General features: G+C 38.5%; 1 protein-coding gene across 2 annotated transcripts in view; it reads left to right on the plus strand.

Annotated features, from left to right (window-relative positions):
• Nucleotides 1-8393, plus strand: part of LOC102216215 (polycomb protein SCMH1-like) — a 26836-nt gene extending 18443 nt beyond the window's left edge. For both annotated transcript variants that reach the window (XM_005753054.1, XM_005753053.1), the window contains exons 8-14: nucleotides 2209-2513; nucleotides 2781-2913; nucleotides 4002-4208; nucleotides 5026-5199; nucleotides 5473-5688; nucleotides 5948-6102; nucleotides 6379-8393. In XM_005753054.1, coding sequence (XP_005753111.1) covers nucleotides 2209-2513; nucleotides 2781-2913; nucleotides 4002-4208; nucleotides 5026-5199; nucleotides 5473-5688; nucleotides 5948-6102; nucleotides 6379-6504 — 1316 coding nt within the window. In that variant the 3' untranslated portion in view covers nucleotides 6505-8393. The remainder of the gene's footprint in view (nucleotides 1-2208; nucleotides 2514-2780; nucleotides 2914-4001; nucleotides 4209-5025; nucleotides 5200-5472; nucleotides 5689-5947; nucleotides 6103-6378) is intronic.
• Nucleotides 8394-12616: the final 4223 nt, after the last annotated feature.

The following is a 12616-nucleotide window of genomic DNA, read 5'->3' on the forward strand; positions in this document are numbered from 1 at the left end:
CCCAACCGAGATTCCCTACGGTGAATTAAACCCGCTGATACTGACTGGTACCCTGCAAAGATATTTTGATCTGCCTTTGTAGGGTTTCTACTCTGAGTTCAGTGTGAATGAACGTACCGCTGTGCGTGCAGGTTGGTATCGCCGCCGCTCTCTGAGCTCGCTTTGTGTGACCGCTCCTGGTGAGCAAGTGAGCCTTCGCCCCCTGAAATAAGACACTGCTCTCTTCTACGCCCACTTTCAGTCATTTCCCAATTAAGCAGCTTTCAGGGCGCCCAGACTGGCCCCTCAGAGAATACCGTAGACCTTCCATAGTCGCTCCATATTGCTTCAGTCAAGGGCTCTAATGAAAGCTTTCGCCCCTTGAGAGCTTTAACATGCACTCTCAAGCCCCTGCTCTCACTAAGCTATACATTTGTATTGAAATAGGAGATGTTCTTTCTTTCTTTCTTTCTTTCTTTCTTTCTTTCTTTCTTTCTTTCTTTCTTTCTTTCTTTCTTTCTTTCTTTCTTTTTCTGTTATCTGGCTACATTTCTTTCACACATTTACTCTGATAATTATATGATTTTATCACAGTGTCATGCTGAGGCTAATGAAAAATGAAAAAGGGCTGCTGGTGCCACTGCATAGTCATATTTTTGTGTACCAGGGGCTGTTACCTTTCTTCTCACTTCCTTGTCACTTTATTACTATTTTAACACCTGCTGATTGGAATTTAAAGTACCTGTTATTTCTTTCAGGTATATTCAAATAAAGCGTTTTAAGTTGGAAATTGTATATGAGTTGTTAAGATTGTTTTTCAACATTTCTTTTTCATTTGTTTTGGGTTGGAGGAGGTGGAGTCTTTTATTTTGACATAAGGGATGAAGGACCGATCATGAGTCTCTGTTCTGGGGAAGCACGTATACGTAACCCCAGCTTATCCCACACTGCTGGATGTCAGCCTGTGTGCAGTACTAACATTTCACAATACTGATGTCAGTGGCTAGTTTTTACAGTTTACACAACATCTGACAACATCCTTAAGTAATAAGAAAAGCCATTGAAAACCTTAAACATTACAACTGTATATTTATATATGTCTTATTTTTATTAATATAGTATTCTTTGCTAATTATTTTTCCCCTAAGGTTAATATTTCAGATATAGGTTAGATGTATCGTTGCGTTTGTTATTTTTGTTTGTTTTTTTCTTTTTTTTTGAGAAAGTAGCCAAAAGATTATGGTCCCAACTCACAAAATAACAAAGAATCATACAATTCTCTGTTAGTTTGAAAAGTGAAACTGAAATGAAAATGGAAACTCAGGCGGTTCTCTGGAGACTCGTGACTTTTGACTTTGATTTCAGAACGGGGAGGAGCCGAAGACAAAGGACCTGTCAATCCCAGGGGACTCTGAAAAATCAAAACAAATCTCCTCTGCAGGACTCAGTTATTCATTTCCCGCGGCTTTTGTGTTTCTTTTAACTTTTGCTTTCCACGCTTTGGCTCAACGACCTACAGCAAAGTGGATTCTCTGCACATCTTAATTTAAAGCCTCTGTATGGGTGGAGAGTAAATATGATTAGGGCGCTGCTGTGTGTAAAGCACCATCAGTTATTGAATAATTAGCTGGCCAGCTGAATAAAAGTCAATCTGCAAATATTTTGATAATTAAATAATCATTCTAATTAAGCAACAAACAAAATCCGTAAATCTGCTGGTTCTAGCTTCTTATTTGATGCTTTTCCTTTTTTTCACAAGTAATCTGAATAAAGATGACTTTGTTAACCTTGTAATTCCAAACGGAGCTCATCTGATACATGAGTTTTTGACACCTCTACATCATCAGTGTGATTTTTTTCTTTCCCCTTAAAAAACCTGACGCATCCAATAAGAGACTGTGCTGTTAATGCATCACAAACTACTGTAAACAATGAATTGCACAAAAATGTGCACAAAAAGTCACATATGCTGATTATTATTTCACTTCATTTTTTTCAAAGGTCAGAAGGTTCAATAAACACAATTTTAAAAGGTTAGGATATTCTAGTAATTATTTCATATTTCAGGCTTTACGGGGTTAAAAGTTAACTGAAAGAGATGCAACTAATTGCAGCCCAATAGCTTTTAGAATGCCATCTTTTTAGTAATGAGAAGTATCTTGATTTCTTATATCTCTCAGATCTTTTCCATGTACTTAGTCTGTCTCTCCATATCCTCTTTTATTCCAGTTACCCTCCCTGGTGCCCTGCTTGCACCTGTTTCTTCCACCTCATCTACACGTCGCTCGTCTTTTAACTCCTCCTCCATGCAGACCTCGTACCGACTGCCAAACCCCTTGCCTCCCCTCCCTGTACGCAAGGGTGTCCGCGGTCGTCGTCCCAAATCCCAGACTATCGCTTTATTGAAAGCGGCGGCAGAAGCTGCAGCAGCAGCAGCGGTAAATGGAGCGTCACAAAGCCCGGCCAGAACTAGCACTGAGACTCAACTGGCCCCCAGACCACACAAGAAGAGAGGACCTAAGCCTAAGAACAAGGTGAGATGTCACCAGAGCCACAGTCTCTTGGCCAGTGACTCTGCCATGTCAGAAATGGTTTAGAGAAAGAGAAAATAGTCAAAAGTTGATTACTGATAAAAAAAAGAAAGAAAGTATAAGTAAAAATGTCCTTACTTTAAAAGCCACTGTATGCAGTGCCATCCATGTGAAGAAGAGTTAAAAGAGACAGTTAATAAATGATTATCTAACAGCCTTTGTAGGTTACTGAGATTTACTGAGAAAGGCTTTGTTTGTTTTTTGGTTCAGAAGAAGCCTCGGGTGGTACAGTCCCTGGGGGCGTCATCAGTTACAGCTCCACCTCCAGAGACCAGATTGAGTATCAGCCACGTCTCAGCGGACAACAACAACCTTAACAACAGCACAAATGTAGTTTGCACAGGTAAAACCCCCCCAAACCAAAACAGATTTTAATGCCTCAATACTAAATATTTATAGGAAGGTTGATCAAATGATTTTGTGTGCTTTATTTTTGTAGACGTTAACATGAATTAGATGAAATTGTGATTGTTTTTCTTTCCCTATCATACTTCTAACAGAAACCCGAAATGGGTCTAACCTGGTTTGTGCGAAATGGAAGAAGCTTGAAATGAGCAGAACTGATTACATTTACGCTGTTTACAGAGATTAGAGTATGTTGGGGTTTTGATGGATTGTAGCATGAATTATCTATTCTCATGATTTTTTTTTTAAATTGGACCAAATGGCACTAAAAGGACATAACAAAGAAGAGGAAGATGTAAGTAAGAGGAAGAGTATTCTCTGATGAGCCACCAATGGAAAAATTATTTGGCCCTGATGAAGGTAGTCACGTTGTTCTTTATACAACAGAACCACTTCAGACTTTATGCTCCTTTGCCATGCACCTTGAATATTACGAAGTTTTGCCAAAAACCTCTTCTCTGTTTCTACAAACCATAGCCATTACTCATCACCTGGTTAATCTGGTTACCATCCCTTCAGAGGAAGCATGCTTCAGCATGCTAAGAGGGGACTATGGAACTAAGGGAAGGAAAATCCAACCAAATACAGAGAAATTCTTGGAAAAAACAGAGTGAATCAGTGGTTCACTTTTCAGGATTACAATGCCCTTGAGCCTTCAACTAATTACAATGCCCTTGAGCCTTCAACTAATGCAATGCTAAAGCAGCTTTGGGGCATGTCTGTCTGCAGTTTGTACGTGTAGAGCTTTAACCAACTCAAATGGGTTCCTACAAATGACTAAATCAAGGATTGTGTACATGAGAGACTGCAGATTGTCAAAACATGCCAATCATAATGTGCTACGGAGTAGAAACGAATGTATCTGTTTTAAATTAAAGTCTATATATAAATTGTCGATTTAAGTTTTAGTAACAACAGCCTCGATCAAACTCCAATTAAAATTTGTATTCTGCTATCTGTTTTTTTTTCTTAAGTCTAATTCTTTTGTGTTCTTTGCAAATGTTTCCTGTATTTGTGCCATCTCAGTGTGTGTCTATGTGAACAAGCACGGTGACTACGGCCCGCATCTTGATCGAAAACTGGTGCAGCAACTCCCAGACCACTTCGGTCCAGCTCCAGTCAACGCAGTGCTTCAGCAGGCTGTTCAGGCCTGCGTCGACTGCACATACCAGCCCTCTGTACTGCTGTCATTTCTGCAGAGCCAGTCCCATACAGGAGGAGAAGTCATTAGAGGTAAATCGGGAGAACACCATGGAATAATATGTGAACAATATAATATCTAATAATCGATATCAATGAAGGATGATGACACATCTAACATGTATTTGAGTAAAATGCTTTGTCCTTTTTCTGTAATTGTTACAAAAAGTGACAAAAAATGATGGTTAAGTATTTAATTGTCAAGAGCATATTTTCACAATCATTATCACATCTTATAAAACAGCGACTTTTAATTTCGAGTTTCCAACACTGTGCGTCCTAGATGGGCAATCAGCCCAGTGAACTTGGTTTAAACACATGTGAATGTACTCTGTGTGTGTGTGTGTGTGTGTGTGTGTGTGTGTGTGTGTGTGTGTGTGTGTGTGTGTGTGTGTGTGTGTGTGTGTGTGTGAGAGAGAGAGAGGCAGGAGAGAGGTGGAATAAAAGATGGTGCCTGTGGCAGCAGCTGATGTGAGCACTGTGTCTGTAATAAGAAGTGACATGTGTGTCTAACCTGGTTTGGGATTGAGTCTCCCTCGGGGGGTCGGATCGAGAAGGCTATGGGAGAGGTTGGGTGGGGAGAGGGGTTTTAATTTGTGGATTTGTGCAGGCTTGGCTTGGATGGGAGGGTGTTGTGCCGTGTGGGATGGGGTGAAATATGCAGGTTTATAAATGGAGAGTGCTGCTAACCCAAAACCATCTGCTGTTTTCTTTAGCTGTGAATGTGAATGTGAATGCTGTTTTCTTTAGCTGTGAATGCATATTGTGTGGTGTGTGTGTGTGTGTGTGTGTGTTTGTGTGTGCGCGCACACTCAGATGCAAACTAATAGCTGCCATGTTTTGCCTCCAGTGCGGTCAGAGCATGGTATCCGCTATGTGAAGCTGCCCTCTGCCTCCAGTGCTTCTTCTGTGCTGCGGTTCCTGGAGAACATGTGCCAACATCTGGAGAGTGACAGTCTCTTCAGCTCGCAGCCTTTCAGCCCCTACACCAACAACTCTCGCTTCTACAATAGGGCCAAGTCAGGTGGGGGAAATGTGTGCATGTACTGACTGTAAAAGTGAAGAGCTTTAATTTTTTTTATTTTTTTTAAAGAGAAAGATTAAAGGTTGTGAGCTTTTAAGCTTTCAAATTTATTACAAGCTTTGATGGAGTGTGGTGTGTTGTAGTTTAAAGTTTTAGACACGCTGCTGTTTAATGAGTCTGTCAACGTGTCATTGTGTACATCGTGCTTTTTCCCCCAGTTTTCTTCTTGCACTCATGAAGTCTTAATCTCCTCCTCTTTCTTTATTGAAACAGAACCACTGTGTGTTGCTGAGAACAGCCTGCCTAACAACGATCCCTCTAAGGATCCCACTCCGAGCCCCCGCCCTCTTCACAACACGCCAGACTACAGAGCAGCTAAGAGGGAGCGTCCGTATTACCCCGGACACGCACAGACGCCGCCGCCTCTCCGACGAGTCAGCTCCAACCCCACTGAACCTGGCCCAGTGTGTGCACACAGACGAGTGGAGGGTAGGATTAATTACACACAGTCACAGACACACCAGGTTTTTCTTTAACCACTACACAGACAAATATTCGCCTCGTGGGTTTTGTTTCCCCTTTTACTTTTATTGTGAACCCAATTTTTTTTTTTTTATACAAATTTTGAGACAAATATCAAGGCCGTGTTAACAGCTCACCCTAACATCAAAGTATTGCAGGGATCATTTCTTTCCTTTCTGATAATTCTTCATTTGTTTTTCCTTCCTTTTGCTCTCATTCTTCGCAGCAGCTAGCTCAACAACAGGTCCAGACCACATGAAACAGGACAAAGATGCTTCCGGAAACGGCGCTTCCTCCTGGTCGGTTGATGATGTCATACGGTTTGTCCAAGAAGCCGATCCCCACACTCTCGGGCCGCATGTGGAACTGTTCAGGAAACACGTGAGTATTTCATTTAAATTAACCTCACTCTTTTTTTATAAAAATTCATTTTATTTTAATTCAACAAACAGCCATGCACTGAAATGTTAAGTAACATACATTATGGACGAAGACGACCTCTGATCTTCCTCTTGTGGTCTACAGTAGTATACACAATACATTACTTTGCTGTGCTAAAGGAAGTTGTCTGGTTAAAGTCATTAACATTTTTATTAGACGGTTTTAGAGAAAGTATGAAGTACGTACCAAGCTGAAAACATCCTCTTATCCCTACAGGAGATTGATGGGAAGGCACTGATGCTGCTGCGCAGTGACGTCATTATGAAGTACATGGGTCTGAAGCTGGGCCCTGCGCTAAAGCTCTGTCATCACATCGAGAAGCTGAAGCAGACCAAGCAGTAGAGGATGAACGTCTGTTTGATCACTGTCAACCAAACACACACAAACAAGCATTATTCTGCAGTGATAGGATGCAGTGAAGTCCACACGAGCCACGGTTGTAGCTACTAACGAGGACACTGAGATCATGTTAGCCTTACGTCTTGTGAATTCTGAGGCGTTGTTAGAAACCTGAAAAATGGAAGTGCCGAGGATTTCACCGTCAGAGCTTCAGGATTTGTGGAAAACACTTTGAAGCAGCATTTGAGCGGCTGTGAATTTGGGGGAAATTTTTAGCAAAAGTCTAAACACTTAAAGGAAAAATGATAAAAAATAAAAAAAAAGAAGCAATTCTGAATCGTAGTAAAACTCCCCCAGTGGACTGTTTTAACTTGAAATCGGCGTCTTCTTTACAAAGTACATGAAGTTAATCTTAGTACATGAAGTCAACATTTACATAGCTGTAATTAGTGTCAGATATCTGATCATAGGTCATTGTGTTTTTGTTTATGTCCTTTTTGCCTTATTTTGAATAACTGGATGCCATAATTTGTCAGTCTTTATTAACTTACCTCTACAGATACACACGGATGTACACTATAGGTTTTGTTTTTATTTTATTTTATTATTTACTGTCTGGCTTATTTTTTTCTTTCCCTGGTCAGGTTTTCAGGGTGGCTGCTCTGCACAAAAGACGTGGAAGGTTAGTTCAGGTACTGGCAGTGAACGTCTCGCTGCGTAATTTCTAACAAGGCAATAAAAGCTTCTGAATGACTGCATCTCTTACAGACTGTCGGGTTTAGTTTTGTGCATGCCAGTAGTGAATGTAGGAAGTCATGAGCATTATTGATGGGTACTGATCAACAGGGGCGCCCTAGTTAGTTTATGTAAATTAACGTGGAAATATTGGAGAAGCCCAGTTTTCTGAAGTCATTAAACACCTCATTTATAATCTTTTAGGTAACAATATCATTTTTGCAGAGCGGGTACACTTCCTATTTAAATGATGACTCTCATTTTTTACAGCGCAGGCTGTAGATCAAGACGAAACGGTTACCGAGGAGTTAGTTCTCTCTCATTTGTGTTTGTCAGTATGCGGCAGGACATTCAAGCTAGTTAGTCTCAGCTTGAACACTGATGTGTTTATATGATTGTATTATGCTTGGACAGTCAAACCCATTAAATACACACAAGACATACAATGACTGGAAGGCTGTAAGTGTTTTGGCATAGAAATGCAAGCAGGTCAAGCTTGAGCGCTGTACAGGAAGTCCAAAGTGCTCTTTCCTGGTGGAGCACAAGATGGAGAAACTGTTTTGTATAAAGTTGAGCTAAAAAGTTGATTTTTAAAATATGATTTTTGTACTGTAACAAAGTGTATCAAGCGTAAGTGTAATCATTTCTTTCTGCCTGACAGTTTTTGTTGTTGTTTTTTATTTTTTCCTGTGTGTGTGTGTGTGTGTGTGCACTGTCAAATAACTACGTACGGGAAGATATTGTGTCTGAGTAATTATTCACAAGTCTCAAAGTATTTATCTGTTACTGATGGCAGAAATCCTCATTTTCTGAACATTTCAGAACAATTTTCGAACCAAATCATGTCTTTTGTAGCTGCATTTCACACTGTTGCTCTCCTGTAGTGGTAACAAGTTGATACTTGAAACCGTTCTTGCTTTAATGTGAAACTCAGGTTTTTAGTAAGGTTTGTTTCTTCTTAGATGTTTTACATCATTAGAATTTTGTGTTCATTGCTAAAGCATAGAGGGACTGCACAACAACCATGTATATTTTCTATGCCTTGTCATCTCGCTTTGCAGCATTTCATATGTATATATATATATATATAGATATATACACGACTTTTTACTGTATGTTCAACAAAAGATGTTTGTTAAATATGTTTGATATGTATTCACACGATTAAACATTTGTTTACATCATCTTAGTGTTTGAGGTCCGAGCACAAGGCCTGCAAGGCAGCTTCAAGCACAGGTTTATTAACCCTCTCAGGCTCAAATTAAGTTTTAGTTGCTAATGCACAACCACGTCCTGCAGTGGTACTTCTGAGTAAAAAAAACTCATAAAATATGTATGTGGGGTAATCAGGTTGTTAGTGTTTAACTGTTGCAAATCTGCAACGCCTGCCTTGAGAGGGTTAAATCTTCTAGTTTGGTGGTTCCCGACCAGCAGTTCCAAGAGATCTTTAGTTTTGTTTTCTGAATCACTTTGCATAGAAGACTGTCAATAATTCATCAGGAAAAGCGACATTTTTTAATTGTTGTGTAGGATATCAGCATTTTCCTGCTCCCATCTTGTTAATCATCCTGCAGCCCTGCACTTTCCTCATGTGAAACTGCAGCGTGTTTTGGCCTTCATATTTTCAACCAATCTCCAAGTAAGTTCAGCTGCTTCCTGCAATAAAAATGTGGGGAATAAAGAGACAGAAAAAATAATCCATAACTGAAAACACCAAACAGCATGGAAACATTTTTAGATTTGGTTGGTTGTGTTTATGTGTCTTTCTAGCAAGCAGTGTGATTTAAGGGTCAAATGGTCATGGATGTCTCGTTTAGGCAAAGTGACAGTTCAATAGGAGTCATTGTTAAAAAGATCAAGAAATTCAAATAGCTCAACAGCAGTACTCTTTCTTGAGGAGTCATGCTGCTTCCTGGTTGTGTGCTCAGAGTCCAATGACCCCCTATGGAGGCTACAGTCTCACATTCACAGTTATTTATGTGAGAAACAATCTTTAAAAACAAAAACACACACATTATATTCTTCTCATGGCTATCTGGGGAAATCAGTCAATATATTTAATATGAAGTAACAGTTAAAAATTAGCAATAGAGATAAATTACTGCCCTCAGAGAGCACTTTGCTCCCTAAAGTGAATCAAACAGATATGCAGGCTATTTGTGGAGCAGGGTTTAAAAAAATAAAACAAAACAAATCCCCAAAACAAATGCCCTTGGCTTGGAGCAAATAATTCACTGAAGATAAATGTAATAGGTTTTCTCATAATTACAGAGATCATAAATATGAACAGTGTGTACTCAAATAAATTGACTTCAAAATATTCAGTAACACTTCAATTCTTCTTTATTTAGTGCAAATTGAATTAGTCACATTCAATTCACATTGCTGCTGGAAACTGCAAACAGAAATACACGCATATGCTAAACATGGCCGCTAAAATGGGAACGCTTAAGTCCTGACGACGTCGAGTGTTCCTACACTCAAATTGAACCCAAACAGCGCCCCGACAGGTGATGTGTCTGTTTTGCGTGTTAGTAATCACGTAACATTCATAAATCAGACTGAGAACATTAATTATATCGAGTGTTTTTATGTATGTATTTATTTTTTTATGTTACCGTCTAATTCAGTTGGGCTGAAGTAGTCAGTGTCAGTGTATAGTTCTCGTCAATACGTTTTTTTTTTAAAGTTTAAATCATCTTATTTCATTTATTTTTTTGTGTAAAGGGAAAATTGTTAAGTACATAACGTAACGGCGGGGGTTGGTTAGGATGGAGCACATGGGTAGTTAACTATTAGCTAACTGCAGAGGCTAACAGCTAGCTTCAAGATATGTAAACAAAGAGCTGTTTGAGACTTGAGTCCCTAAGAGAAAGTTCAGTTCACACTGCACTCACTGACAAAATGTGCTGTAGTATGAGATTTAGAAGCAAGTATAACTCGTTGTGAAAGTAAAACTATAATATTTACCTTTGAAACAGTAATTGTAAATAGGTGGTATATAAAGGTGGTATATAAATGGTGGTAATACCCCTTCCAAGGCCACAGTTAGTTTTTTTAAATTTTCTTTGTAGTTGTCAGATAGCTAAGCTATCGTAACCATAACTACATAAAGACATGACGATTAGTTATTAACAGCTTCATAAATGTGAAAGGAGCAGCTGGAGGGACTGAAAAGGGGTAATATATGGAGTCTGAGTGAGAGAGAGATAAGATATTAATTATTTATTCAATAATTAGCAGGCTATTTGTGGACCAGGGATAGAAGACAAACAAAAAAAAACCCTGGAGAAAATAAAAGCTCTTTAAACAGATAAATAAAATAACATAATGCATGTATTTCTTTATAACCAGAGACACTGTAAATATGGACAGTAGGCAACAACTGGTAGATTTTGAGACGTGGCAATGTACAATTATATACCCCGAAAAACAAACCAGCAAACAAACGAAAAATACAGTAAATGTATTGAGTTACTCTTCAATCAAATTTTGATTAAATGATCTCAGCTTGTGTACATCACCTTTAGTCTAAGATTCTTATTAAAAATGTAATATTTTTCTTCAAGGCTGTGTTAATAGTCATTTGCAGACTCGAGACTGAGACTGCCGGTTTATTGCATTGGGTTAGTAACTAAATATTCAAGATCTGTTGAATGGAAAGTGTGGTCAGGTTTACTGGTCAGAACAGATATGGCAATGTTTCTTTTCTTTCTTTTCTCTTTTCTTTTTTTTACTCCTTACATTTTAAAATGAAGACTGTCGAAGTATCAGTACCTAATTTAGTATGACTGGATTCAAGCATGAAGTCCAACCATAGTGAAGGAAAGTTAGTTAATGCTGGGTCCTTCTCATGAAAAATCTGAATAGCAGCTAGGAGCCTGAACGTTAAAACACTACCATCTAGTGGGAAGAGTCTCTCAGTGCTTTTGGATCTGACGGGGCTGAAATGAAGTGTCACACAATAGGCCTTTCATTTCATTGCAATCACATTTATTGGCTTTTTTTCTACGCACAGTTACTAAGCAGCCCGATGAGCTGTTAAAATGAATTAGATATAGAGTAATGGAATTTTCACAATGTTGTCCCCCCAAAATAAATACAAGACTGAAGGTGTTGCACAGCTCCATAATATACAAAGGCTTGGAAATAATCATGTAAACTTTGAAAAAAAAAACTTTCTTTGTTTTTAATTTTTTTATTTGTTTATTTTACAAAAGAAAGAATTTGCAACATTTTTTTTCCTTTAAAAACGTATTTACATTTTTATACAAAAATACAAAAGTGATTCAAATCTGATAAGTCCTAGCTAGTTTTAAGCATGGAGCATCTTTTAAATACTTACAGTTTGTTTTCAGTGTTTATTTTTTCTCCTTTATGTCACTTTTTTTTAAAAGTCTGTTTAGTGTTATTCCATACTGTACACTTCTGAATAAAAATATCAAGTGGTTGTCATCAAACTTCCCCTTGCGTGCAGATATTGGAAACAGATTGAAAAAAAAATCCATAAAGGTTACAGATTCTTGTTTTGTTGTATTCCCAAGCTGCTGAGGTTTTAGAGGGCGAAAAGAGTGTTAAACTAGAGTCTGCATGGCAACCTCAAGAGTTTCTCTTTCTTACAAAATGTGTCAACCCCTCTGTCCACTCCTTACAAATAAAAGAAACAGTCTTGGAATACCTTTAAGGCGTCAGTGCCAGGTACAGTACGGAAAAATCACAAACTAAACTAAAGGCCAAATACTTAACTGATCAAATACTGAGTGTTTGGAGAATTTCACATGGCAATTCACAGTCGCGTTGCATTTTTCATTTAATACTGTTACAGCCCTACAAATGATTTTATTTCTTTATTTCAGTTATTCAGTAATAATATTAGTGGGAAACAAAATATTTACCTATTAGTCAAAAGTAGATGGTGACACTCTGATCAAATCCAAACTAGTTTTTTGTATTTACGAATTCATGTTTTTCCTTGCTTACTCTTTATTTGTACATTGTATTGAAACTGGCGTGTACACATATGCACTTTAAACATAATCAGCAGTTTCTCCTGGAAAATATTTCTCTCACTTCCACAGCTCCCCCAGGACTAGGACCCAGCACCGAAAGTGTTCAGATTTCTCCCTCCCAGCAGATTCTAGATAATTTTCTTTACAGTCTCTTATAACCTATGATTGTCCAGTGAGTAGATATACAGTACAAGATAAACCCCTGTTTGTGATCACGACTATACAGAACAGAATTAGCCAGACAGTTTGTACATCTATAGAACACACTATTGAACTTGACGTCTGAACAGAAAATACAAAAATCTCTTCTCATGGAGACATCCCTCAGATAAAAATAATGATTTGGCGGTGTCCTTTTCTTTTCTCCCCCC

This window comes from Pundamilia nyererei, unplaced genomic scaffold (assembly GCF_000239375.1).
Source record: "Pundamilia nyererei isolate P.nyererei 1_Seehausen unplaced genomic scaffold, PunNye1.0 scaffold00395, whole genome shotgun sequence".
NCBI classification, from domain to species: Eukaryota; Metazoa; Chordata; class Actinopteri; order Cichliformes; family Cichlidae; genus Pundamilia; species Pundamilia nyererei.